At 45.6% G+C, this 27,877-nt stretch overlaps 1 protein-coding gene across 2 annotated transcripts; it reads left to right on the top strand.

The window, feature by feature from the left end:
* Positions 1 to 21: 21 nt before the first annotated feature.
* Positions 22 to 26,595, top strand: LOC146626067 (uncharacterized). 2 transcript variants are annotated; one of them, XM_085363194.1, is made up of 8 exons: positions 22 to 141; positions 393 to 912; positions 10,843 to 10,974; positions 12,882 to 12,995; positions 14,839 to 14,973; positions 15,120 to 15,253; positions 15,344 to 15,392; positions 24,811 to 26,595. In XM_085363194.1, exons 2-8 carry the CDS (start codon positions 760 to 762, stop codon positions 24,841 to 24,843), a joined length of 750 nt encoding a protein of 249 aa, XP_085219320.1. In that variant the 5' UTR covers positions 22 to 141; positions 393 to 759; the 3' UTR covers positions 24,844 to 26,595. The 2 variants fall into 2 exon arrangements, with proteins under 2 accessions (XP_085219320.1, XP_085219319.1); XM_085363193.1 differs by lacking the exon at positions 24,811 to 26,595 and adding an exon at positions 18,090 to 19,165.
* The last annotated feature ends 1,282 nt before the right edge of the window (positions 26,596 to 27,877 follow it).

Raw genomic sequence — 27,877 nt, forward strand, 5'->3', positions numbered from 1 at the left:
AAATAGACTTCCTTCCTTTTCTCAAGCTTGATGTCCGTCTCTCTGTCAGTGCCAGATAAACAGCCGCTTGTTTATGCCATGATTTTGCCAATAGGCATTGATCCTTCTGCTCTGCGTTGCTGAAACATGTCCAGATGTGAGGTAGGATATCAAAGTGTCTGTAATGGGTTTTTTCTTCAAGTATTGTGTCATTTCTCATTATTACACATAATCTATGGACATCTGTGGTTTGATTTCTTTGCATGTGAGGATTGGATGGGTTGTTACCAACATCAGGTGATAATTTCATGTCAGCAGCACCTTCAGAAATATATTTACTTAGAAAATTGGTGACACGTGCAATGCGATCTTGCCCACTGTGTGTGGATTTTAAATCTGTTTCTAACCTACAGGAGGCAAGAAATGCAACTGATTGGTCCCAGAGACGAGAGTGGACATTTAAGAAACTTCTGAACAGCAGAAAAACATCTGGACAGACACTGGAAAAACAGCTGTCTTCAACCTTGATCACATCTGTTGATCTGAGGCCTGTTAGGAAAAAAAGATACCTGAACATCACATCACAACATCTGTATTGTAGAAATTAATTTGAAACATTAGAACAACACCTAGACAAGAGGTTCTGGCCTCTGAACACAATCACATGTAATATCTGTCCCACAGCAGAGAAACATGTGGTTTCATCACCACACAGCTGGTTGAGTTTTTGAAAACTAATCAGCTGTGTTCTCTGAACTCTGTGAACAAGGAACGTGGGAGATGGGAGGAATAGTGTGTACAGAAGAGATGAAGGAGGAGAAGAGGAGGAGCGAAGGGAGGGAAGACAGTTTGACATCAGCAGACAGAATACGAAGATTCACCGTCAAACAATTTGGATACAATGTTCTGAGCCTGGCTCGCCGAGGTCTGAAGGTATGACAGCAACACCTGCTTTTAGGTACAAATGGCCACTGCTGCCATCTCTGTGGTTTCAATTAATAATGTACAAGCACACATCCTGGTGTCTACACTTGTACATTCAGAGTTTAGCCCTATGAGATCCAAGATCCAAGTGTTATCTCAGATGCAGGTTGAAGCTCCATCATCAGCCTGCACTGTGATCAACACCTCTTTCATCCTTCTGGGAACGCAGTCAATTATTCAGATATGATCTGATCAGATATGACAGCATCTGGTTCCTCATGCCAGCCTTAATCAATCTTCACTTATTTAAACTCCTTTGTTTGCTTTCCAACTCTTGCTGCCTATGAGCAAGTGCAAATCCACTTAGGATTGTTTTCTTTGAATCACTGCAGAGATTTTAGTTTCAAATATGAAGCGCCTTGAGGTAACTTTTGCTGTGATTTGGCACTATATAAATAAAACTGAATTGAATTGAACTGAATACCACTGGTAACACAGAACCAATTGAAACCTCACCCACTAACTATAGTTTTGAATACTGCGCAACACGTGATGAGATCCCTGTTATATACACTCAGGTCAAAAGGTTTAGAAGTTTTTTTTTTATTAGAAATTATACATTTTAATATCTCTTTGCACTCTGAAATGAAAGCATAGTACAAACAAGCAGTTGCAGTTAAAAAAGAAATCATGAACTTGTTACACCCCCACCTGGGGGGAACCCAGAGGCAACCAAAAAAAACCCTCAAAACGAATAACGGCCCCACTCCCTGCTCCCAAGGAAAGATCAACGCTGCCAAGGGTTTGTGGTTTTACAACAATCAAATATTTTATTAAAGGTAGCAAGCGTCAGGGTGGTCCCAATATATAGCCATCCCCATTCAGTCTTCAACCAACGGTCGCCTCCACCTTGAGCTTCCATTAGCACAAACAGCAGAGAGATGAGGGTATGGTACCACAGTGTGGTCCAACACTGCTTTTATGCAGACAGAGGGGGCTGTAAGTAATCCAGAACCACCTGTAGGAGTTAGTAGCACCAGCTTTCATCGCCTGATCAACCTCCATTACTGCAGAACAGCTTTAAACTGTTAACCCATGTTGTGTTCCCTGAAAAAGGCCTTTTTTTGGATAATTCTGAAATGCACGTTATTTTTCAGTTTTGGGTAATCTTACCTTTGTTTAACCTCTGAGAGTTCACCACTTACCTTTGTACAATTTCAGCTTTTCATTGGATTGAATGACTTGAACTGGACAAAAGTTCGGCTGTTCTAAAACTTTTGACTGGCAGTGTGTAAACATATTTTAACTGTAGATTTGTTTCATAAGACACTGACCCAAGTTTAAATATTTAACTTCTTTTTAACTTCTTCATCTGTCAAAATGAACACTGGCACATTTGTGAACAAGCATTAGATCAGTGCCAGCGTGACATTTATCAGTGACTTTTCACACAGTAATCACACCATGTGATGAAACGATGGGCATTTTCTCCTCACACAGTACAGCACAGTATGTTTTGGGCTCGTGTTAATAAATACTGATGACTTTAAAACAATGAAAATATGAGCTGGCTTCAACAGGAGAGGACATTTTGTTACGGTATGGAGGAGGACTCAAGCGCAGGACTCCGGTTCTGATGCTCACAAGAAGGGTTTATTTACAAGTCACCAGGTGTATATGCAAGAATGTGCGGGGGGGGGGGGGGGGGGGGGGGGGGGGGTGTTGTTATATTGTTATATACAGCGGAGTGGGGGGAGAAGGGGTCTCCAGGGAAGTCCAAGGGAAAGGACGCGTTCTTCAGAATATCCACTCACACGATCACAGGCTCACACTCCGACACTGCCACACGGGAATCACACGGGGGAGAAATCCAGGAAGCTCTGTGGACAGGGAGACAGGGTTAAGAACGACGCACAGAGGGAAACACTCTTAACTAAACTTGCTGTAGCTTGACTTCACTAACGCATGGTAGACATCGATCCAGCGACGAACAGCAGTCACCTCCTGGCTTAAATGCTGCTCCCCTTAATGAGACCCAGGTGTCTCATCTCCCGAGGGCGTGAAACCACAGTGAGTTCCGCCCCGGCGAGAGAGAAGAGGAAGAGAGGGAGAGAAACAGAGAGGGCTGATCAGCGTGCAGCTGATTCGCCTGGCCGTGACAGTACCCCCCCCCCCCGACGGGAGCCTCCCGGCGACCCCCAGGCTTGTCAGGGTGAGCCGCATGGAACGCCCGCACCATACCCCGATCCAAGAGGGTCGCCCGCGGGATCCAAGAACGCTCCTCCATCCCGTAGCCCTCCCAATCCACGAGATACTGCAGACCGCGCCCCCGGCGCCGGACATCCATGATCCTCGAAACGGTGAAAGCCGGGTGGCCATCAATGACCCGGGCGGGTGGAGGGGATCCGGAAGGAGGGCACAGAGGACTAGAGAGACACGGCTTCACCTGCGACACGTGGAAGGCGTTATGGATCTTCATATTCCGGGGCAGTTTAAGGCGGACAGAGACAGGGTCAATCACAGAGTCGACTTCAAAGGGACCGATGAAAGTGGGAGACAGTTTCTTGGATTCAGACCTGAGTGGGATGAATCTGGTAGACAGCCAAACCTTTTGTCCAGGTGTGTAGGTGGGAGCAGGGGTCCGGTGGCGATCCGCCAGGCGCTTATTGCGTTCCACCGTGCGGAGAAGGGAGGCCCGAGTCGCTCTCCAGGCGCGCCGACACCTCCGAAGATGCTGTTGGACAGAGGGAACAAAGTGCTCACCCTCGACGGCTGGGAAGAGTGGCGGTTGATAGCCCAAGGACGCCTCGAAAGGGGACACACTGGTGGCAGAGGAGGTAAGGCTGTTATGAGCATACTCAATCCATGACAGTTGCTCGCTCCAAGTTGACTGGTTAGTGGAGACCAGGCACCGGAGAGCTGCTTCGAGCGCCTGGTTAGCACGCTCCGTTTGGCCATTTGTCTGTGGGTGGAAACCAGAGGAGAGACTGACCTGAGCTCCGAGGGCACTGCAGAACTCCTTCCAGACACGTGACGTGAACTGCGGTCCTCTGTCTGACACAATGTCCGTGGGGATTCCATGGAGGCGAAACACGTGGTCAGCTAGCAGCCGGGCGGTCTCTAGAGCAGTGGGGAGCTTAGGGAGGGCGACAAAATGAGCAGCTTTGGAGAAGCGGTCCACAATGGTGAGAATAACAGAGTTACCTGACGAGACGGGCAGACCAGTGATAAAGTCAACAGCGATGTGCGACCAAGGGCGACTCGGAGTCAGCAGAGGGTGAAGGAGGCCAGAGGGTGGTTGATGGACGCTCTTGTTTTGAGCGCAGGTTGAGCATGCGGAAATGTACTCGCGGACGTCTTTGGCAAGGGAAGGCCACCAGGCGAAATGTTGGAGGAAGGTAATAGTGCGGTGGACCCCCGGGTGGCAGGTGAATCTGGCAGTATGAGCCCAATGTAACACTCGTGACCTTACTGAGGAGGGGACAAAGAGCAACCCTGGAGGTCCCGTTCCAGGGTCTGGTTCTGTCCGCTGAGCCTCTCGAATAGCCGACTCGATCTCCCAGGTCAGGGCCCCGATTACACAGGTGGGCGGTAGAATGGGAGAGTCCCGAGTTGCGTCTTCGGAGGCGACGAATTGGCGTGAGAGGGCGTCTGGCTTGACATTACGGGAACCGGGTCTGTAAGTGATTGTAAACTGGAATCTAGTAAAAAACAGGGCCCACCTGGCTTGCGTGGCGTTGAGGTGTTTTGCCGATCGAATGTACTCCAGGTTCTTGTGATCGGTCCAGACCACAAATGGCTGGGCAGCGCCCTCTAGCCAATGGCGCCACTCCTCCAGGGCTAGCTTGATGGCTAGTAGCTCTCGATCTCCCACATCATAGTTGCTCTCTGCAGAGGTGAGACGGCGTGAAAAGTAGGCACAGGGATGCAGCTTACCTCCTTGCTGCTGGGAAAGCACTGCCCCCACTCCAGCGTCCGAGGCGTCCACCTCCACAATGAACTGCTGGTCGAGATCGGGTTGGACGAGAATGGGCGCCGAGGCAAAGTGGTCCTTCAGATGGGCAAATGCTCGTTGAGCCAGCTCATCCCAGCAGAAGGGAACCTTGGGAGAAGTAAGAGGGGTCAGAGGCAGGGCCAGTTTACTGTAGTTGCGAACGAAGCGCCGATACATGTTCGCGAACCCCAGAAAGCTTTGAAGCTGTCTACGGTTGGAAGGGGTTGGCCAGGCGACAACGGCTTGAACCTTTGCGGGATCAGTCTTGAGGTTACCCCGATCGATGACATGGCCCAGGAAGGAAACAGTTGAGACATGAAACTCACACTTCTCCCCTTTAACAAAGAGACGATTTTCGAGGAGACGCTGAAGGACTTGCCTGACATGGCGTTTGTGGTCGGCGACAGATCGGCAGTGTTGGGAAGGTTACTTTTAAAATGTATTCCATTACAGAATACAGAATACATGCCCCAAAATGTATTCTGTAACGTATTCCATTACATTACTCAATGACAGTAACGTATTCTGAATACTTTGGATTACTTAATATATTATCATGCTTTTTACAACAACGTGAATGTACTATTGCTGTGTGATTTATTACTATTACTGAAGGTCCGCGGCTCCGAACTGTAGTAAAGGGACCTCTGACTAATACGGCGGGGTCCCTGTCGGCTCGTAGCCGAAAAATAGCTTTACTTTGTTGTCTGGGTCAACTTTTCTCGCGAGAGACAGAGAGAGGCGTTGAAAGGCTCCTCCAACGGAACTTATTGTTTTCGGAGGAAAACACGAACACGGTGTACAGTCGAGTCTTAATAGCTTACTTACAACTGGGCTCGTCAGGCACTCTTCTTGGCTGCAGTGGTTATTATTATATTTACATGCTTCCAGCTCCCGTTTTTGCTCGGTGACAGCTCGTACTTTTCCACTCCCCTTTTTCTCCCTCCTCGCGCTCACAGACCCATAACGTGTATGGCAGTCCATTCTCCCTGCAACACGGACTACACTGCCCATGAAATTCATAAAATTCCATAAAATCCATAAAATCCATAAAATTCTTTAGAGCTATGCTTGTAGCATTCTGCCTGTTAGCTTAGCACAGCAACAACAACAACGAAAAGGCGCTCTCTCACCCAGGAAACACACAGTCGCAGAGAGAGAGAGAGAGCGTGTCGCCCTGTAACCATGGCAACCGTAACGCTGCCGCCTGGAACAACAGAACGTAGCTGTCAAACAAAACCCAAACAGTCCTGACCCGCGACAATATGAAACAGGAAAGTACCGCAGTGTAATCCATTTAATTCAACAAAGTAACTGTATTCTGAATACCACCTTTTTAAACGGTAACTGTAACGGAATACAGTTACTCATAGTTTGTATTTTAAATACGTAACGGCGGTACATGTATTCCGTTACTCCCCAACACTGCAGATCGAGAGAAAATGAGGATGTCATCCAAGTAAATGAAAACGAAATGGTCGATGAAATCTCGGAGCACATCATTCACGAGAGCCTGAAACACAGCTGGAGCATTGGTGAGACCGAAAGGCATCACAAGATATTCGAAATGGCCCAGGTGAGTATTGAAAGCAGTCTTCCACTCGTCTCCCTCCCTAATCCTCACCAGATGGTAGGCGTTGCGCAGGTCCAACTTTGTGAAGATGGTGGCACCCTGGAGAAGCTCGAACACGGAACTCAGCAGAGGGAGGGGATACTTGTTTTTAACTGTGATGGCGTTGAGGCCGCAATAGTCAATAGAGGGCCGTAAACTTTTATCTTTCTTGGTGACAAAAAAGAAACCAGCGGCAACAGGTGAGGACGAGGGGCGAATGAGACCAGGGGCAAATGACTCATTGATGTAGTTTTCCATGCTTTCCCGCTCCGGTCGAGACAGGCTATACAACCTACTGGTCGGGAGCGGCGCGCCTGGGAGGAAGTCAATCCCACAATCGTACGGCCGGTGAGGGGGAAGGGAGCGTGCCTTATCTTTACCAAACACTTGCGCCAGGTCGTGATAAACAGACGGTATGGAGGACAGATCAGGCGGTTTTGAAATAGTTTTATTGGGTGGTAGGCTCATGGCGGGGGTGGCGGCTTTTAAACAGGACATGTGACACTCCTCCCCCCACCCCGAAATACTTTCTTTCCTCCAATCAATCACAGGGTTATGTTGACATAGCCAGGGATAGCCCAAGACTAGTGGTGTGAATGGGGCTTTAAAGACGTACAACTGTATGGTTTCAACATGATTGCCAGAAAGAGACAGGGAAATCGGTTCTGTGACATGAGTAATGTCTGGAAGACGCTGGCCACTAAGGGCTGTGACTTTGAGTGAATGAGACAGAGGCTCCGTGCTAAAACCTAATTTTAGCGCCAGCGAGGAATCAATAAAATTCTGTTCTGCCCAGGAATCGATCAGAGCGTCGAGAGAATGAGTCTTGAGACGAACCGTTTGCTTAGCCGCAATCATGAGACGAGGAGGAGACTGAGAACAGGTGACCTCGCCCACCCGTACACTCCTCGCTACTGGCGGGCGCTGTCTTTTGGCCGCGCCTGGCAATCCATGGCAATATGGCCCTTGCGGCCACAATAAAAGCACTCACCAGCTCTCCAGCGACGATACCGCTCCTCGGACGACAGTCTGGAGCGGCCCAGTTGCATGGGCTGTTCACTTTCTTCCATGCTGTCCGATGAGTGACTGCCGCTAGGCGTGCCCCCACCTGACGTCTCCATGCGCCCCGGGGGCCTCTGGGAAATGTAGTTTCCGGTTCCCCGACGCGCCCGTAGGTGCTCATCCAGCTTCACACATAGTGTAATCACATCAGACAGGGTCTTAGGAACATCTCTCATCAACAACTCTCTCTTTAACTCATTACAAATATTATTCAAGAGAGTACTTACAGTGGGGCAAAAAAGTATTTAGTCAGCCACCGATTGTGCAAGTTCCCCCACCTAAAATGATGACAGAGGTCAGTAATTTGCACCAGAGGTACACTTCAACTGTGAGAAACAGAATGTGAAAAAAAAATCCATGAATTCACATGGTAGGATTTGTAAAGAATTTATTCGTAAATCAGGGTGGAAAATAAGTATTTGGTCAATAACAAAAATACAACTCAATACTTTGTAACATAACCTTTGTTGGCAATAACAGAGGTCAAACGTTTACTATAGGTCTTTACCAGGTTTGCACACACAGTAGCTGGTATTTTGGCCCATTCCTCCATGCAGATCTTCTCGAGAGGAGTGATGTTTTGGGGCTGTCGCCGAGCAACACGGACTTTCAACTCCCGCCACAGATTTTCTATGGGGTTGAGGTCTGGAGACTGGCTAGGCCACTCCAGGACTTTCAAATGCTTCTTACGGAGCCACTCCTTTGTTGCCTGGGCGGTGTGTTTTGGATCATTGTCATGTTGGAAGACCCAGCCTCGTTTCATCTTCAAAGTTCTCACTGATGGAAGGAGGTTTTGGCTCAAAATCTCACGATACATGGCCCCATTCATTCTGTCCTTAACACGGATCAGTCGTCCTGTCCCCTTGGCAGAAAAACAGCCCCATAGCATGATGTTTCCACCCCCATGCTTCACAGTAGGTATGGTGTTCTTGGGATGCAACTCAGTATTCTTCTTCCTCCAAACACGACGAGTTGAGTTTATACCAGAAAGTTCTACTTTGGTTTCATCTGACCACATGACATTCTCCCAATCCTCTGCTGTATCATCCATGTGCTCTCTGGCAAACTTCAGACGGGCCTGGACATGCACTGGCTTCAGCAGCGGAACACGTCTGGCACTGCGGGATTTGATTCCCTGCCGTTGTAGTGTGTTACTGATGGTGACCTTTGTTACTTTGGTCCCAGCTCTCTGCAGGTCATTCACCAGGTCCCCCCGTGTGGTTCTGGGATCTTTGCTCACCGTTCTCATGATCATTTTGACCCCACGGGATGAGATCTTGCGTGGAGCCCCAGATCGAGGGAGATTATCAGTGGTCTTGTATGTCTTCCATTTTCTGATGATTGCTCCCACAGTTGATTTTTTCACACCAAGCTGCTTGCCTATTGTAGATTCACTCTTCCCAGTCTGGTGCAGGTCTACAATACTTTTCCTGGTGTCCTTCGAAAGCTCTTTGGTCTTGGCCATGGCGGAGTTTGGAGTCTGACTGTTTGAGGCTGTGGACAGGTGTCTTTTATACAGATGATGAGTTCAAACAGGTGCCATTCATACAGGTAACGAGTGGGGGACAGAAAAGCGTCTTACAGAAGACGTTACAGGTCTGTGAGAGCCAGAGATTTTCCATGTTTGAGGTGACCAAATACTTATTTTCCACCCTGATTTACGAATAAATTCTTTACAAATCCTACCATGTGAATTCATGGATTTTTTTTTCACATTCTGTCTCTCACAGTTGAAGTGTACCTCTGGTGCAAATTACTGACCTCTGTCATCATTTTAAGTGGGGGAACTTGCACAATTGGTGGCTGACTAAATACTTTTTTGCCCCACTGTATCAATGCCGACTGCCCCCAGCCAGTTTCTTCGGCCAAGGTCCAGAATTCGACCGAAAAATCCGCCATACACCGCCTCTCCTGCTTCAAATTTAACAGTCTGTGGGCAGCCGCCTCCGCTCCGGTGCCTCTTTCAAAAACACTTTTAAATTTGGTGAGGAAATCCTCGTAAGAAATGTCTGGGGCTGTTCTTACAACAGCTTGCGCCCAGTTTAATGCCGGCCCACGTAACAATTGAACCATAAAGGCGATTTTGGCCCCATCTGTCTCATATGTTCTTCGTAACTGACGGAATTGTAGGGTGATCTGAGTCAAAAATCCACCACATTTATTGAACTCACCCGAGAAAGGCTCCGGCGCTGGTAACGATCTCTCTGGAGGTTCTGTGGAAGCCGGCGTGGGGGAAACAGGCGGAGCGGCTGCAGATGGATTTGGAGCCGATAGCTCAGGAGAAACAGACGGAGGGGGTGAGGGTGGGCTTACCGACGGTAGACGTTGAGCGAGGGCTTGAGTGAGTGCGGCCAGTTGTTGATTTATGTGCCGAAGCATGTGCTCGTGGCGTTCCAGAATTGCCTCCGGGGTGAGGACGGGTTGCTGGGTGGGATTTGAGTCCGCTGAGTCCATGATGGCTGGATCGTTATTGTTACGGTTTGGAGGAGGACTCAAGCGCAGGACTCCGGTTCTGATGCTCACAAGAAGGGTTTATTTACAAGTCACCAGGTGTATATACAAGAATGTGCAGGGGGGGGGGAGGGCGGGGGGTGTTATATACAGCGGAGTGGGGGGAGAAGGGGTCTCCAGGGAAGTCCAAGGGAAAGGACGCGTTCTTCAGAATATCCACTCACACGATCACAGGCTCACACTCCGACACTGCCACACGGGAATCACACGGGGGAAAAATCCAGGAAGCTCTGTGGACAGGGAGACAGGGTTAAGAACGACGCACAGAGGGAAACACTCTTAACTAAACTTGCTGTAGCTTGACTTCACTAACGCGTGGTAGACATCGATCCAGCGACGAACAGCAGTCACCTCCTGGCTTAAATGCTGCTCCCCTTAATGAGACCCAGGTGTCTCATCTCCCGAGGGCGTGAACCCACAGTGAGTTCCGCCCCGGCGAGAGAGAAGAGGAAGAGAGGGAGAGAAACAGAGAGGGCTGATCAGCGTGCAGCTGATCCGCCTGGCCGTGACACATTTAGGCCATATTATTGGTAACTGGTTGAAATATTAATTATTATTTTAAATGATTAAGCTGTTTTATCGAGCAACATTTAGGAGCATTCAAACATCAGGCTTTCCACATGTCAGCTGCATTTTCTGTCTTTTGTGATGTAAAAAAATTAAATATGTACACTAAAGAACAGTGCTGTGAGAACTTTTCCAGCTGTGTGGTGAATTCTGAGTGGAAAGCAGCAGCTTCCTTTTCTGTTTCACTCTACAGGAGGTTCCAGATGAACTGTGGGAGTTGTTGGAGTTGGACAAGCTGAATTTGTCTCTCAACAGCCTGACTGTTCTTCCTTCTCAGCTGGCTCTGCTGTCTAACCTGGTGGTCCTCAATCTGTGGGGTAACCAGGTAAACACACCTGATACCTGACATTCCTCCTCCACTGAACCATTTTAGTTTTAACATATGACATCGCAGGAGTTTGTCAGGATTCATTCAAAGACTGACTCCCACATGGTTACAGAATAATTCAAACGTTTGATGCTAAAATTTTTATAAACCAGATGTTTATTTTATGGTAGAACATATGAGGATGGAAATGAAAGCAAATACAAAGTTACACAAGAAAACACTCATGTAACACGACACACACATAGATATTTATCCCTCATGTTGATCAACAGTAACCCTTTATTGTACAAAAAAAACTAAGGAAACACTCATGAACCCTGTTAAACCGTTTAATGCGGTGATTTTAAAAACAGCTCTTCCATGAAATTATATCATCTTATTAGAGAACAGGTGTTGCAGGGGAGAGGACAGACATACTATTCCACAAACACTAGATCCTACATTTCCCATGATGGACCATGAGAGTCTCTTGCTGAAGCCTGATAAACATCCAAGTCTTTTATTCAGTAATAGGAGGTGTTATCCAGGTGTTTTCACGAGCTCACCAGTGAGAGCATATTGATGTTCATGTGTTTAATTTAAAGTAAAAGTCATGTAATGTACCTATGAGTGAGGTACTGACCTCCTTCAATCCCTCCTTCTGCCTCCTCCTCCTGTGCAGCTGCTCAGTGTCCTGGATAAATAAAAGTTCTAATCCCCACTGAAATCTACCAGGATCCAGTTTCTGCCTCCACCCTCCTTCAACCTTCAGCAGCATAATGAGCCCTGAGTAGTGCCAGCATGCATGGCAGGCTGTTTCTGTCATATGCTGTTAGACTTGCTTAACCTGTGAGCTAAACCTGTTTGTGAAATGTTTTGTAAACAGGAAATTTTCAGCCCTCAACACTTGATAAAGTCTCTTATTCAGAGTTTTATTTTCCCTGTGTCACGGTCTGCGAGGGCAGACCGTGAGGAGGGTGTTTGGAGGACCCAGGTGCGGACACAGACGAAGGAGGCAAAACGTTTACTGAACTTAAAGTGAGCCTTTATTAGGGCCGGTAAACAGTAAAGCAAAAAGAACCAAACATAAACTATGGCAATGACCTAAACAAAGGGCCTAAACTGGGAAACAACTAAAGACTAAGAAAAACTAAGACTGACTTGGACTGTAACTAAGAGGTACGCACATGACATGAAAAAGCAAAAGACAGTCTTCTGGACTGGTACATGAAAGGCTATGAGAACATGACAGGAGCAGATTACTATGAACATGACCAGAACAGAGACTGAAAAACTATGACTCATGACGTGTAGCTAGAATGACAGGAATGTTAACAGACAACACGACACTGACACGAAGACACACTGGGCTTAAAAACACTGAGGAAGTCATCAAGGAATTAGAGACAGAAGGGGAACACAGCTGGGAGGAATAAGACCTAATGAGACAGGGGGAACAAAGCTAGAAACACTGACATAAGACAGGAACATGAACCTTCAGAGTAAAACAGGAAACAAGACACCACTAAACAAAGACGCAGACACGACACTGAGAGACAGACTAGACACTGAACTAAACCTGCAATAAGCATGAGAACACAAAACCTACGGACTAATCCCTAAACAAGAATAACTGAAACATAGAGTCATAATCATCATTATCATCATAATAAGAAAAGAATCCAAAATGCAAAAACACACCAAAACATAACAACTCAAAATACTGGGTCAAACTGATCCAGAACCGTGACACCCTGTGTCTATAATTATTCTATATTTCAATCTGGATTTCAGGGCACTTTGTGAAGAGTTTAATTCTAACATCTTTCACTTTATTTCCTGGAATGGCTTCTCTTATATCTGTTTCCTTATATTTATGGTAAGATGCTTGTTCCTGGTGTTATTTGTGTGTTGTGTGTGTGCAGCTGAGCAATTTGCCACCAGAGATCGGTCAGCTGAGGAAACTCCGAGTTTTATTTGCCTACAGAAACAGACTTAAAGAGGTTCCTGAAGAGCTGGGCGCCTGCACACAGCTGGAGGTACTGCTGAAAATTCTTCAGCTTCTCACTTTAGTGCTACTGACATTGCTACTGTGATCACTGCTCCTGAAAACAGCTCTTTAAAATGTTGTGCAGGTTTTATTTTAGCAGGTAAATATGCTTGACGTTTTCATGCATGCTCATTCATCCAGGCAAATAAATCTCCAAAAGTTGATTCTGTTCATCTGGACGAAGCGTTTTCAGTGGGAGAAACGTTTCGTCACTTGATGCACTTTATGCACTAAGATGCACTAAATAGTTTGGGTTCAGATGGTGTTTGTGGGGTGTGGTTTCTGTTCAGCAACTGGAGGAAAGGTTGGCCACATTTATAGTGTGGCTGATACAAAAAGCTCCTCATGTTTTGCTCTGGTTGCTACAGTTGTCTGTAGTTTTCTTTGTTGCCTGCAAATACTCAGTAGTGCATAATTTTCAACCAGAAATGGGGAACGTTTGCCTTCAAAATAAAAGTTGTTTGTCAGAACTGCAGCCACTATATTTAAAAAAGGGGTAACTTTTACTTAGAAGGGGACCCTATTTTCCATTTTGTGTCTGTTCCACGATTGGTTGAAGAATACCTGGACAGTATTTGCGGACAAGTCTCTCATTTCCATTTAAATTGTGGGTATTATGCAGATATTTTTGCCAAACATGTGGGGAATACTCATTTTCCCTCACAACAGATGATTGCCATAGAATAGTTTCTAGGTCTGTGTGACTTGGGTCTCATTCACTTGATCCTGGATTGTCACACATCCAAAATGACGGAGAAGCGGTTTGTAGATGCATACACAGGGGACACATCATCAGTGATGTTTCCTGAGGTCATGAAGTGAGGACCCATCCTTTTGATCCAAATCTACCTGCAGGCTCTTTCTGCGGCTTCAGTGGCAGAAGTGATGGCCTACCACTTTGTTTGTTCTCAAGCTGCTCCACTGGCACTGATTTACATGTTCTTGGTACTTTAGAGAGGTCTATAGTGTCTTGCTAGGGTCTTGCTAATGACCTACCAATTTTATTGAGGTGCGTTGCAGCAGGGACACGTGGAAAAGTTTCAGGATACTGGCTCTCGAGGACTGGAGTTCATCCCCTATGGTCAAGAGTTTAACTGAGGCTTCTCTCCAGCCCTAACAAAGGAGATTTTCCTTTGGCTGCAGATCTGCACTGAAAATGCATTTACCACACACTTCAGCAACTGGTCCTGGCATTGGCTGGAGGCAGTGGCCCTCCTAAAAGGCTTTTTAGGATATTCTCCTTTGGGCATAGAAGACATGTTGGTGCTCACTCTTGTCACAGATGTGCAGATTTGCTGGACTGGGTAGCACATCATATGCAGCTTGGCACATGAAATGAATGTGCTGAAGTGCCAGCTATCATCTCAGCTTCTTGCTCTTTCTCATTTTGTCCATGCCACTCTGCTCCTGCATGCTTACCATCCTGCTGGTCCTGAACTCCTCCTGACCTAGATGGTTTCGTCCTTAATAAGGAAGAAAGGAAATTAAAAACAAAACAAACCCAATATGTCCGAAACCATGGCATAAACAGAAACAATGCCACTGAATACAAAAGAATAAAGAGACCTTTAGGAAACAACAGAACAGATGATTGTCAGTTAAAGGTCCTTAACTATCATACACTATACACTATATTTTCCAGCAAGTCTTTTCCCTTAAAATAGCACAAAGTTTGCTTTGCTTTTGGTTTGGAGCTAAACAGTGCAACACAAGATTTTGGATACACCTAAAAATAAGACAACGGTATTTTTGATCCACTTATTCTGAGGTTTACTGGATTTGCAGTGGAAAACAGGAGTAATATATGTGGTTATCTAAACCACCTGTTCTAGGTGCTGAGTTTAGCCAACAACCAGCTGTCATCGCTGCCGGCTTCTCTCTCTAATCTGACCCAATTGAGGAAGCTCAACCTCAGTCACAACCTCATCACTCACATCCCGGGCTGTGTCTACAACATGAAGGCTCTGGTATGTTCATGTGGGGCTAATATCACAAATTCGAAATACTGTGTATGTTTACGTGTGCTAAACTCTGGAATAAGTAGTCTGGTTATTCAGTACAACTACCTGTAGAAGATTCAGAGAGGATTAGCTAATATGTTTAAAATCCCCAGGTGTTCCTTCACTTGGCCTTTAACCGTCTAGAGAACCTGGCAGAGAACATTCAGGCTCTGGTGGAGCTCAGAATTCTCATTGTGGAGGGAAACAGCATCCACTCATTGCCCAAGGCCCTCTGCTGCCTCACCAGGTAACCACATCACCAGGTAACCAAATCCACGTAACTCCGCCCCACTGGAGTGGCGTGTGTGTATCACATTTGTATTTGATTTGATTTCAGGTTGGAGTTACTGAATCTCGACTTTAACGACATCAAGGATGTTCCACAGGTAAACAGCTCCACTGGTGAAGGATGATGATGATGATGACACTAATCATTTTGATAGTAATGGTCATCGATATCTTCAGAGATGATGGTGATTATGATATTGATGACAACTGGTGCCCTGGCATCTCCAGTACAGGGCTCCAATCCAGGCTTCACATTAAAGCTTTGTGATCAGCCTGCCTGTCTTTAAACCTGCTAACAGATGCTAACAGAAATTATCAATGAAAATTAGTTCAACACTTTCACCATTAATTTATTCTAACTCTAGTTTATTTCACCCTGCCCTGTGCGCATTACCCTAGAACTGTATGAAGCATGGCTACGTGAAAGGTGAGCTCACAGGCAGTCTTTCTCAGAAAAAGGAAAAAGACTCTCTGCATGTTGTGTCAACTTTTTGGTCCACTCTACTTCAACAGCAAAAGCTTTCAAGCGTGTCTCTATTAGAGATGGGCCGATCCGATATTACATCGGTATCCATCCGATATTACGTATTGGTATCGGTCCGATACTGACCTAAATTACTGGATCGGATATTGGAGAGAAACAAAAAATGTAATCTGAACCATTAAATATCAAAAAAGCACCTCACAAAACTTGCGACATGCCGTAACTCAGCTCATAACCATAGCACGTCGGAGCAGTATGCGTAACGTGATAGAGCAGCTGTGGCGTGTGAGACCTGTCAGTGGTCTGGTTGAGTATTTGGAGTCTCGCTACCAAACATGTAAACAAACATGTAAAGCATTCCCACCTTAAGCTTATCAACCGATATATGGAGCGACTGCCTCTCATTCTCTCTCGCTCTCCTGCTGCTACTTCAATCATGAAACTGATCAATGATCAGCTGATCGGCTTTTCTGTCGAGTCCGTCTCTCTTCTTTGTTTTTGGCCCACTTTGCACCAGAAAGAGGAAACCAGCATTTGAACAACAGCAGCACGTTTAAGCTTGATAAGCTGTTGATAGAATTTATTTAATATTACTTTCTCCACCAGGATCTTTTTCTACGTAGATGACAGCTGGTAACTGTGCAGGGGCGGGTCTAGCAAGGTTTAGCCAGATGGATAGGTAGGGCATTAACAGGGAAAGGGGGGCACAAAGACATACTTTCCTTTCTTATTCTCATTTAAAATGTCTAGCTTTTATTAAATAATTATCTGACTCTTACACCCAAAGTTTTAATCTGATGTAAAATGAATAGAAGTCCATTACTGTATATAGTAACTGTTAAGTCTAATATACCCTATTAAGCTATAGTACTTTTTCCTTTGGGAAGGTACCATCTGTGCAGTCTGCAATTCTGTTGAAGAAAGATGTTGAATCTATTTAATTATTGTAGAAAAATAATTGATTTCTGTGCATTTTTTTTTTTACACGTGCATTAAATTAAAGTTGATTACATCAATTAAGCATCACGAGGCTGAGGGTGGGGGGTAGTTCCCTATATTTTTTTGCTAGGAGTTTGCAACCCTATTAGTTAGGTTGTTTAATATTTCTGCTAAGTACTCTTTAAAATACCAGAATAGGGAGGATGGTGCAGGTTTAAGTTTATTGAGTTGATCAGTGTTGCTGGACTATGAAATATTTTGGGTGCAGTGTATTTTTTGCATACAGGTATAACAGAATGGCTTTAGTGTTTTGTTTTTTAAACTTGAGTATTGTCAGGGTTTCTGGGTCGTTGACTCAGTATTTTCAGTTCATGCCCACTGTTTATCCTCTGTACGTTCCACTTCCTGTTTTGTGTTACGTTACTCTGTGTGCATTATGTTCTAGTTCTTATTCCATGCATCGTTAGTTCAGTTGTGTTCAGCTGCTCACTCACCTGTCACCTATCAGTCATTGTTCAGCCAGTGTATTTAAGTCCTCAGTTCTCTCCGGGTCGGCGTTGTGTCATTAATGTTGTCACTGCTGTCTATGCACCTTGTTTGCCTTCCAAGTCCAGATCAGCCAGCCAGCCAGCCATCTCCTGTTTTCGTCATTCCTCCCTCACAATAAACACCCTGCATCTTCACCGTGACTCCTGCATTTGAGTCCTTCTCTCCACATCCACTCAGCAACCCCTAACAAGTATGAACTTATACAAAATGCAGCAAGATATTAAAAAAACAGTTTTATTGATTAAAAAAAACACTATATTGGATTCATATCAGTATCGGAAGATATCCAAATTTATGATATCGGTATCGGACATAAAAAAGTGGTATCATGCCATCTCTAGTCTGTATACATATCCGCATTCACACAACAGCATTTCTCACGCTAACGCTTAATTCTCACATGTATTTCAAGTTCAATGCCATGAAAAACGTATTTGCTCCGTTCTTTATTTCCCCACCTTTTTAAGGACACACTGACGTGTTTATTTAAACAAATGTTAATATTAGACAAAGGTAACCTGAATAAATGCAAGATGCAGATTTTTAAATGGACGTATTCATGGCACTGCTAACACTGCGCAGCTATTTCTTTCCAATATTAAACCTGGACCCTAACACCATGTAAAGGGTTAGGTATAATGAAGCATAAGATGTATGTCTATCTGTCTCTCCATAACCTTCAGTCTCTTTCACAATTCTGTGATAATATTACTAATAATGGTGATAGTGGTGCTGGAAGCATGGTGATGACTTCGATGATACTGATGATGATAATGATAATAGTGATGACTTTATTGGTGATAAACACAATGGTTACTTTCAGGAGATGCACCAGCTGTCCCGGCTGGAGAAGCTTGCTTGCCATCCTCTGGATAAAGGACTTCACATTGTCCACAACCCGCTGCTAAAACCAGTGAAGGAGGTGCTGGAGGGCGGGCTCGGTGCACTTTTTAACTACCTGAGAGCAGGGTAGCTTGTAACAACATAAGAAATGGATTTAGAACTTTTTCAATACATTTTAACTACTTAAAGTGTTGAATAGGGAGCAGGAGTTTTTAAACTACATTAGAGCTGCAGAATGGACTTATAGCCACCCCAGTGATTTGTGCGAGGCGGGGCTTTTGTTGTTCTTAAACAACCTGTGGGCTTGGAACAGGGGCAGGTGACTGAGATGACTGAGCATGTGTCCAAATGGATGTATGTAGACTAGTAAAATTTTTCTTAAAGAGAAGTAACTTTGAATCCCTGAAGAGGTTCACACATGACTGCCAGCACTGATAAGTGGACTGGACAGTATGGTCCAGCACCTATTAACCCTCCGACCAGTTTCCCCAGGAAACAGGCTCAGCCCAGTCAGTCCTCATGTTCTGATCTTACATCATCAAACAAGATCCAGATGAATACGATCAGCTAGTGGTTCTTATCCCTGTGCTTAGGACTCATTCACTGACACTTCCTGTCATATTTCTGCTCATCTGAATTTATTGAACTGGATATTTCTTTTAACTGTATTGATTATGCAGAACTTGGCACTGCATTTACCCCTTTTATAGCTCTTCCAAAGACCTTTAGATAATACTGACATCATATGTTAACCCTCTGCTCAGGTTCTAACTAGTCTCCTTACTCAGTGAGATAGAGTTCAACTGTCACAGTTGACCAATATATGGACTGGTTATATTTAAGTAAATCTATACCTGCATAACCACATATGCATGTGACATTTCTACAAGTTCAGAAAAACAAAGTAGAAGATTGTTTTAGTTTCTTGTTATCTCACATTTCTACTATGGAGGACCACAAGAGCCGCGCGCATCGAAATAAAGAATTCTGTGCTTAAATAATGAATTGTAGAACAAAATCTGCATTTGTAAATTCATTTTTGAATTCCGATTTAATAAACTGATTTTTAAAATGCTTTTTAAGTCTTCATTTCAAAAACATTTTCAAATTCCACTTTGATAAACTTCATTTCAAAAATCTTTTTCGAATTGCACTTTAATAAACTGCATTTCAAAATCCATTTCCCTGTTCGCTCAGGGATTAACATGTGGATTAGCAGTTGGATTAACAACTTCATTTTAAAAATCCTGCTGCTATTCAAATTAGCCACACTGTGGGATGTAAGGAACTCTCTGATTGGTTGGACAGATGTTGGCTGCCTGCCAGCCTGGATTTTTCTAGCTCATAGCTTTGCCCTGCTGAGAAGCCTGTGTGCTTGTACAAAGGCCGTTCAGCCTCGGGATTTACATTCGGCTCGACACGGATATGTGAAGGATGAAGGGACCCTGCAGCGAAACAGAGAGCCCAACCTCTGACTGAGTGCCTGTTTAGGCAGTCTGACCACCTGTGAAGGTAACGTGCTAACATGGCTAACGCTAGCATCACCGCATGTAGCCCCGTTATTTTAAGGTCATTTTAGCTTATGAAAATTTTACGTCGCAGCTGTACGAGCTAGCTACGTGTTTTGTAAGCTGCTGTGCTCTTCACAAATAAAGCTGGAAGCAGGTCAGACTATTAGAACCAGCACTGAGCCCTGTTACATTCATACAGTGTTAGAGCAACGGCTGCAGCCTACAGCCTTTAAACTAGGATTCAAATGCTGACAGTAAACTCGTCAGTCCAGATGTTACCACATTATTTTGTGATACTTAAGAGTTAAAACAACTGAGACAGGCTGATTAAAATAACAGCTGTCAGTTCTCTCATTCAATATATCAAGACTGGAGATCACACTACTGATTTCAGTTCATTTAATATGTGAGTGCACAGATTAATTCTCAACTGGACATAAATGATGATCAAAGGTTGTATATATGATGAGTTCATCCAATCCCAGCCTCTAAACACAGTGCGCTGAATCTTAGCTTTGAATGTCCAGTATATTCTAATCAGTGAAATGTAAGCATTCACTGAACCTACAGTATCTCAAATCACTTTTATTGTCACATCACATGTGCAGGTACATTGGTACAGCACATGCGAGTGAAATTCTTGTGTGCGAGCTTCACAAGCAACAGAGTTGTGCAAAATACAATAACATTAACAGGCAAAATATACGAATGGCTAAATCTGAAACTAATAAATATATGTACAATATATAATAGTATATGCAAAAAAAAATTTCTGGATGTGTATACTAAATGTTTTTCTACGTGTGTGTGTGTGTGTGTGTGTGTGTATACACACATATTTTACAAATTAAATAGAGTCAACAATAAATAAAATAAAATTAAATATACAGAGTGAGACATGTGCAAAACAGTGGCATTACTGTACAGTATGGAGTGCATAATGTTGAAGTTTCAGTAGTGAAGCTGAGGTGTCTATGACGTGTTCAGCAGTCTGATGGCCTGGTGGAAGAAGCTGTCTCTCAGTCTGCTGGTACGGGACCGGATGCTGCAGAACCTCCTTCCTGATGGAAGCAGTCTGAACAGTTTATGGCTGGGGTGACTGGAGTCCTTGATGATCCTCCCCGCTTTCCTCAGGCAGCGCTTCCTGTAGATGTCTTGGAGGGAGGGAAGCTCACCTCCAATTATCCGTTCAGAGCACTGCACTACTCGCTGGAGAGCTTTGCGGTTGTAGGCGGTGCTGTTGCCGTACCAGGTGGTGATGCATCCAGTGAGGATGCTCTCAATGGCACAGTGATAGAAGGTCCTGAGGATGCGGGGGTTCATGCCGAATCTTTTCAGTCTCCTGAGAAAGAAGAGGCGCTGCTGCGCCTTCTTCACTGTTTTGTTTGTGTGTACTGACCACGTAAGATCCTCAGCCAGATGTACACCAAGGAACCGGAAGCTGCTCACTCTCTCCACAGCAGCGCCGTTGATGGTGATGGGGGTGTGTACTTCTCTGCACCTCCGGAAGTCCACTATCAACTCCTTTGTCTTTGCGACGTTGAGGGTGAGATGGTTGTCTTGACACCAGTGGGTCAGGGCGCTGACCTCCTCCCTGTAAGCTGACTCATCACCGTTGGTGATAAGACCCACCACTGTAGTGTCGTCCGCAAACTTCACAATGATGTTGGAGCTGTTAGTGGCTAGTCGTAGGTGTAGAGTGAGTACAGGAGAGGGCTCAGTACACATCCCTGTGGAGCACCAGTGTTCAGTGTGATGGGGGATGAGGTGATGCTGCCCAGTCTGACCACCTGGCGTCTGTCAGACAGGAAGCTAAGGATCCAGCTGCAGAGGGAGCTGCTCAGTCCTAGATCCTGCAGTTTCCTGTCCAGCTTTGAGGGAACGATGGTATTGAATGCTGAGCTGTAATCTACAAACAGCATTCTCACATACGTGTCTCTCTTCTCCAGGTGTGACAGGGCAGTATGTAGTGTCAGGGCTATGGCATCATCAGTGGACCTGTTGTGGCGGTATGCGAACTGTAGAGGGCCCAGTGAGTCGGGTAGTGCAGAGCAGATGAAGTCCCTGACCAGCTTCTCGAAGCATTTGCTTACGATGGGGGTCAGGGCTACAGGTCGCCAGTCGTTCAATGAGGAGATGGTGGAGGATTTGGGTACAGGGACGACGGTGGCCATTTTGAAGCAGGCTGGGACTACAGACAGAGAGAGGGAAAGGTTGAAGATGTGTGTGAACACTCCAGCCAGCTGAGCCTGAGGACTTGAGGACGTGGCCGGGAATCCCGTCCGGACCAGTAGCTTTGCGTGCGTTCACCTTCCTGGAGCACTTCCGCACATCCTCCTCAGACACAGTGTGCGCACTGACGTCATCCGCGGTGCGCACACTGTCCGGTCTCATGGTGTTCGCTGTGTCGAATCTAACGTAGAATACGTTTAGATCCTCACACAGAGAGGCCGTGGTCTGCGGTGTGCTGGTTTTCCCTCTAAAGTCTGCGATCGTGTTTAGTCCCTGCCACATACTCCGAGGGTTATCAAACTGTTGCTCCACCCTGTCCCTGTACTCACGTTTGGCTGCTTTGATCGTCTTCCGGAGTTGGTAATGTGCGTGTTTGTAGTCCGATGTGTGGCACATGTGTGGTAAAGATACAGATAATGAAATTTAATTATTGATGCAATATACATCATGAGAAACAAAAGCTGAAATTGATTCAGTTTAGTACTTTTCTCTGTATGCTCTGTGATTATAAAGGCCTTAAATTCTGTGATATATACTGTAAATGATTTTCACACAGGTCTTAAAGTACTTAAATCACTGCTGATAGTCTGGTTGTTTATATTTTCACGTTTTTGTGTCTGTAGAGCTGTTTGATGACGGTTTGGACTCCTCCACTCTCTTGAAGGCTTTCCTTACTTCATGCTCGGAGATGACGAGCACGTTTCCGGTGTTGGCAGTATCTTCCTGTCTGCAGCCGTTAGCGCCGCTAGCACTAGCATCGTTGGAGTCCTTAGCTGCAGCCTCGAAGCGAGCATAGAAAGTGTTCAGCTCGTCTGCCAGAGTCACGGCCGCGTTCGTCATACCGGTTGTTGGTGCTTTATAGTCCATTATTGTCCTTAGTCCCCGCCACAGGCTCCTAGAGTCACTCTGTTGGAGTTGTGACTCTAGTTTCCTCCCGTAGCGCTGCTTCGCCTCTTTCACCGCCTTCCGCACATCATATGACGCTGTTTTTTTTTTTTTTTTTTTGCCTGTCCCGTTTGGCTCTTTTGCCATCAGAATTGTTGTCTAAAGGCAAAGAAAGATGCCCAACAGATTTACTTTACCAAACTGACCATCCCAGCCTTGCCGTAATGGTCCATTTGATTCACCTTTTATTGTTTATTTTATTTTCACTTACTGAATACGGGACAGACTTGACTGGGGGAAAGAAGGGGAGAAAGAAAGAGGGAAAGAGAAACAGCTGAGAAGAGGGACAGGGGAGAAGGGCAAAAGACAAAAACCAACAGAACGGGCAGAAAAAAAAATGCATATATCAATCACCTGGATCACCTGCTGAGAAAGAAAAAAGAAAACAAGCAGAAGAGAACAAGAGTAATAGAATAAACAACATCACAATGATATATGGGAATATGACAGTAAATACTAAATATTAAACATTATTGTGCAGCACATAAGATCAACAGAACACAGTGTGCTTTGAGGTAGGAGCCAAAAAGGGTGTAGTTTGTGGGTGTGATCACCCGTGTGTACACCTGTGAGCATGGACGCGCTTGTTTTTTTTTTTTTTTGTTTTTTTTAAAAGGTTCCTTCATGTAATGATCTGCTAGAGGGTGTGGGGGGGCCATGATGCGGTTTTGTACGGGTCCATGTCCCCCGTCGTGAGTCCCGTGTTGTAAGCAGCGGTGCGGGTTCTCAGAGCGTCGCGGATGGTTTTATCCACCCACGGCTTCTGGTTGGGAAACGTTGTGATAGTCTTTGTCTCCACGGTATCATCCGCTAGTTTCCCGATGAATCCCACAACCGCTTCCGTAAACACGTTGACGTCATCATCGGAGCTGTTCCTGAACATGCCCCAGTCTGCGTCGTCGAGTGCGTCCTGTAACGCGGCAAGCAGGATGCTAGGCAGAGGTGTGCGGTGTGCACGAGTTCTCAGCCTGTTCCTGACGCCGGCTCGTTTCCCTCGCGGCCGCCACTTCGCGTCTTGTCCTTTGTTCTCCCTCAAGATCTCACTCGGCCAGCTCGGATCCAGAGTTAAAAACTTCGAATTGTAAGTACATTGTATACCAATAGAAACAAGAGTGTCACTGTCATACCTAATGTACCCAATGGTGATGATTTTGCCGATTTAAAAACTCTGAAAACTAACTTGAAAAACAAAAACAAAGAAAAGGTGGTCGGAGCAGTCGTGACGGCAGCCGACCTCACCGGCGCCATCTTTTCACAATACAGTCACAAACAAATACAGAAAAACAATTCACATATTTCAGTCACATTTTTCCAAACTCTCAGTCGCACACATATTTAGGAATGGAAGGGAGTGAGATCCTGAGGTAAGTGACGGACAAGGTAAGCGACTCATGTTGTAACTGACGTCAGACGCCGGAGATTTTGGCGGAAAATTAAAGCGAATGGTAGTTTAGAATTGAACAAATTCCTTTAAGCCTCAGTATTACCAAATACACTTATCAATTGTCTTATAACTTACAATACTTGTCTAAATCATCTCCAACACCCTGGAGAACAGCGGGGAGAGTTTAGAGGCTCTCCAAGATGACATCAATCAGTGCTTCCAGGATCTCGTAATGAAGAAGGCTCAGAGTGCATCTTCCCTGGCCAAATCTGAGACGCCGTCGTCGAAAAAATGTCGCCCGGCAGATTCCCCCGGCACAACATCGCCAGCAGACAAAGATATTGCCAACATACTGGAGTAAATCGACAAGCGATTGTCCAGTTTTGATGCAAGCCTGTCCTTGGTGGAGATTCTTCACCAGGAATTTAAATCCTTGTGAGAATCCCTGGAGTTCAGCCAGCAGCAGGTGGAAACCCTCGCTGCTGAAAATGCCACGCTAAGGGAGTCGGTGAAATGTCTCACAGACAATGTTACCCAGCTAAACAGAAAAAATAAATAAATAAAAGAGACAGCTATTGATCTACCAGCTTGTGGCATGCATGATAATCTTGTATTTTCTGGTATTCCAGAAGCCACTGGAGAAGACACGGAGACCACGGTGAAAAGCTTCATCAAAACCCACCTAAAGCTGCCGGAGGACATGGTGAAGAACATCGCCTTCGATAGGGTACATCGCATCGGCCCCATGCGGGCTGTGACCGGGAGACCACGTCCTATTGTGGCCAAATTCAGCCACTTCAAACAAAAGGAACAGGTGAAAAGTCGTGGCAGGGAATTAAAAGGAACGGACTTCAGCGTAAACAACTAGTTCCCAAAAGAGATCCTGGAGCGACGCAGGGTCCTCTTCCCAATCCGACGCGGCTTCATCCAGAAGGGCTCCCGCGCTGTCATCGCTGTGGACCGGCTGTACGTGGACGGACAGCTCCACCGAGACCCCAACATCACTCCGTGGCTGTATTAACCTCACACCAGATAAGAACCCGCTACACCCTTTCCCTATCCACTCACACTAACTTGCATTAACATCTGTTTAACTTACCAGTATCAAATCGCATCTTAAGTGTGATATCATAGCAGAATTTACACCGTCACTTTAGTCAGACTCATAGTCAGACTCAGGGAGCATCTCGCCACACATTTTTTCTCTCTCTCCTTCTCTTTATTTATGAACAAGTGATGTATTCTTTCCACCTGTCTAAGCGACACACAAAGCGTACATCCCTAGTTATACACACACATCTATGGGTGCACTGAGGTTCATTACATGGAATATAAATGGAGCTGGCTCCAGAGAAAAGAGGTTAAAAATATTTAACCAACTCAAAAAACTGCAGGCAGATGTTGTCCTATTACAAGAGACCCACAGACCTCTTAGAGGTTCGAATGAACTTAAAACACCTGAGTTTCCCAATGTGTTCTCAGCTTGTTATAATTCTAGACAAAGGGGAGTAGCAATTTTAATACATAAAAATATTAATTTCATGGTACTCGATACAGTTATAGATCCAGAGGGCAGATTCTTAATCATTAAACTATCTATACTTGATAAAAAAGCTATGTATTGCAAGTGTATATGGTCCAGATGTTGATGGTCCCTCATTCTTTCACGTTTTTTTCAGTGCACTCTCTGAACACTTAGATGGCACACTTGTTCTTGGAGGCGACCTCAACCTTCGACTAATGAAGAAATGGATAGGCTCAATACAGCGGGAACTCAGCGTAATTGGCAGTCCACAAATATAATCAAACAGTATATGAGCGACTTTGGTCTTTGCGATGCATGGCGCTCCCTTCCCCCCAACAGTAAGGAATATACTTTTTTCTCACATCTGTGCATCTAGCCACCTGGGGGACTCTTCAACTGGTGGGGGAGGCTGTTACATGTTGCAGGAGGTCTCCTCTCTTCGGGAGATATAGGAGAGGTGGAGGAAGATCTCAGCCCGGGCATCTATTGTCCTGTGTAGTCTGGAAGATGAGTGGATGATGGGGTGGGTGCAGTTTTTTCTGTGGTGGGGTCGGGTGGGCTGTCCCGGGCTCTGTGCCCCTCCCTTCCCTCCCCATCTCCAGCTGCCTCCCTCTTCCCGCTCCACCACAATCACCCACACATGCAGGGCCTTGGGGTAAAGGTGTGTCACCAGGGTGCAGGAGAGGCATCCCCCCCTCTGTCCCCTTCTGGCTGCCTCTGCCTCAATTTTATCCCACAACTTAGACATTCACATTACTCACACTCTCATAACACATACATATAGGATCTTGGGGGTGGGCACACTGCAGGGTATCCAAAAGACCATCAGGGTTTACAACCTGACCCCTGGCGTCATTGCCCACCTCTCAATTTTAAATACATGTAGACATCGAGGGCTATCAGGAGGGGCTATGCGCTTACCTGCTGCTCTCTGGCAGGTGGCTCCATGCCCTCCTAGGTTTTAAATGCACCTTACGAACACACATGCATCAACACTACATTTGAGCGGGCTGAGGGAGGTTTGGAGTCTTCACACACCCCCGTTCTCTGCGGCCTGCTGGAGCGGGGGGCTAGGAGGAGGAGATGGCCGCCCGATCGGGGTCTGCTTCTCTCCACCCCAGGAAAAAGGGTAACACCACCTGGGTCTAGGTGCAGTTCCCCCCCCGGGGGGCAAGGGTACGTAGACCTGGGGCTTAGAGTACGCTTGCGGAGTGTGATTGTGTGTACAGTGTCTCTTTATGTCTGTCTCCATGTTGGGTGAGTGTTGAGTAATTGCATATGAGAGCATGAGGGTGGGAATGGATGTTTGTATCTGTGTGTGCCTATATGTCTGTGTCTATATGTCAGGTTGGGTATCAGACGCCACCTCTCTAGGGACATCTCAGGCCCTCCAAGTGAGCCCTCATCTGGGACTCTCCTCAGCTCTTTCTGGGATAGTGGCGCGGCTGCCCCTCTGTTGGTCTTCCTTGGTGTCTTGTGTTCTGAGGGTCTGAGGTGTTCTGGATGTCTGGAGTCTTGATCTCCTCCATACCGGCTTCATGCCCTGGAGGACGGGGCTGTGGTGCCCCACACCCCCTAGCAGATCATTACATGAAGGAACCTTTTAAATACAAGCGCATCCATGCTCACAGGTGTACACACGGGGACTCTCACACACAAACTACACCCTTTTTGGCTCCTACCTCAAAGCACACTGTGCGCTGTCGATCTTACGTGCTGCACAATAATCTTTAATATTTAATATTTACTGTTACATTCCCAGAGATCATCGTGATGTTGTTTATTATGTTGCTCTTTTTTTTTTTCTTCTGCTTGCTTTCTCTTTTTTCTTTCTCAACAGGTGATCCAGGTGATTGATATATGTATTTTATGTCTGCTTATTTTGTTGTTTTTTGTTATTTGCACTTTATCCCCGTCCCTCTTACCTGCTGTTTTTCTTTCCCTTTCTTTCTTCCCTTTCTTTTCACCAGTCAAGTCTGCATTTAACAAGTGAAAATAAAATAAACAATAAAAGGTGAATCAAATAGACCATTACAGCAAGGCTGGGACGGTCCATTTGGTAAAGTAAATCCGTTGGGCAGCTTTCTTCGCCTTTAGACAATAATTCTGATGCAAAAGAGCCAAACGGAACAGGCAAGAAAAAAAAAAGACTATATAAATACTTTTTTTTA

This window comes from Diplotaxodon limnothrissa, linkage group LG9, assembly GCF_057381915.1.
Source record: "Diplotaxodon limnothrissa isolate DT_005_m linkage group LG9, D_limnothrissa_male_GT1.1, whole genome shotgun sequence".
Taxonomy (NCBI): domain Eukaryota; kingdom Metazoa; phylum Chordata; class Actinopteri; order Cichliformes; family Cichlidae; genus Diplotaxodon; species Diplotaxodon limnothrissa.

Excerpts from the sequence above, each read along its gene's own strand:
- LOC146626067 (XM_085363193.1), top strand. The coding sequence starts at position 760 with ATGGGAGGAATAGTGTGTACAGAAGAGATGAAGGAGGAGAAGAGGAGG. Across the intron at positions 10,975-12,881 it reads TCAATCTGTGGGGTAACCAG|CTGAGCAATTTGCCACCAGA; the intron begins GTAAACACACCT and ends GTGTGTGTGCAG. Across the intron at positions 12,996-14,838 it reads GCGCCTGCACACAGCTGGAG|GTGCTGAGTTTAGCCAACAA; the intron begins GTACTGCTGAAA and ends CACCTGTTCTAG.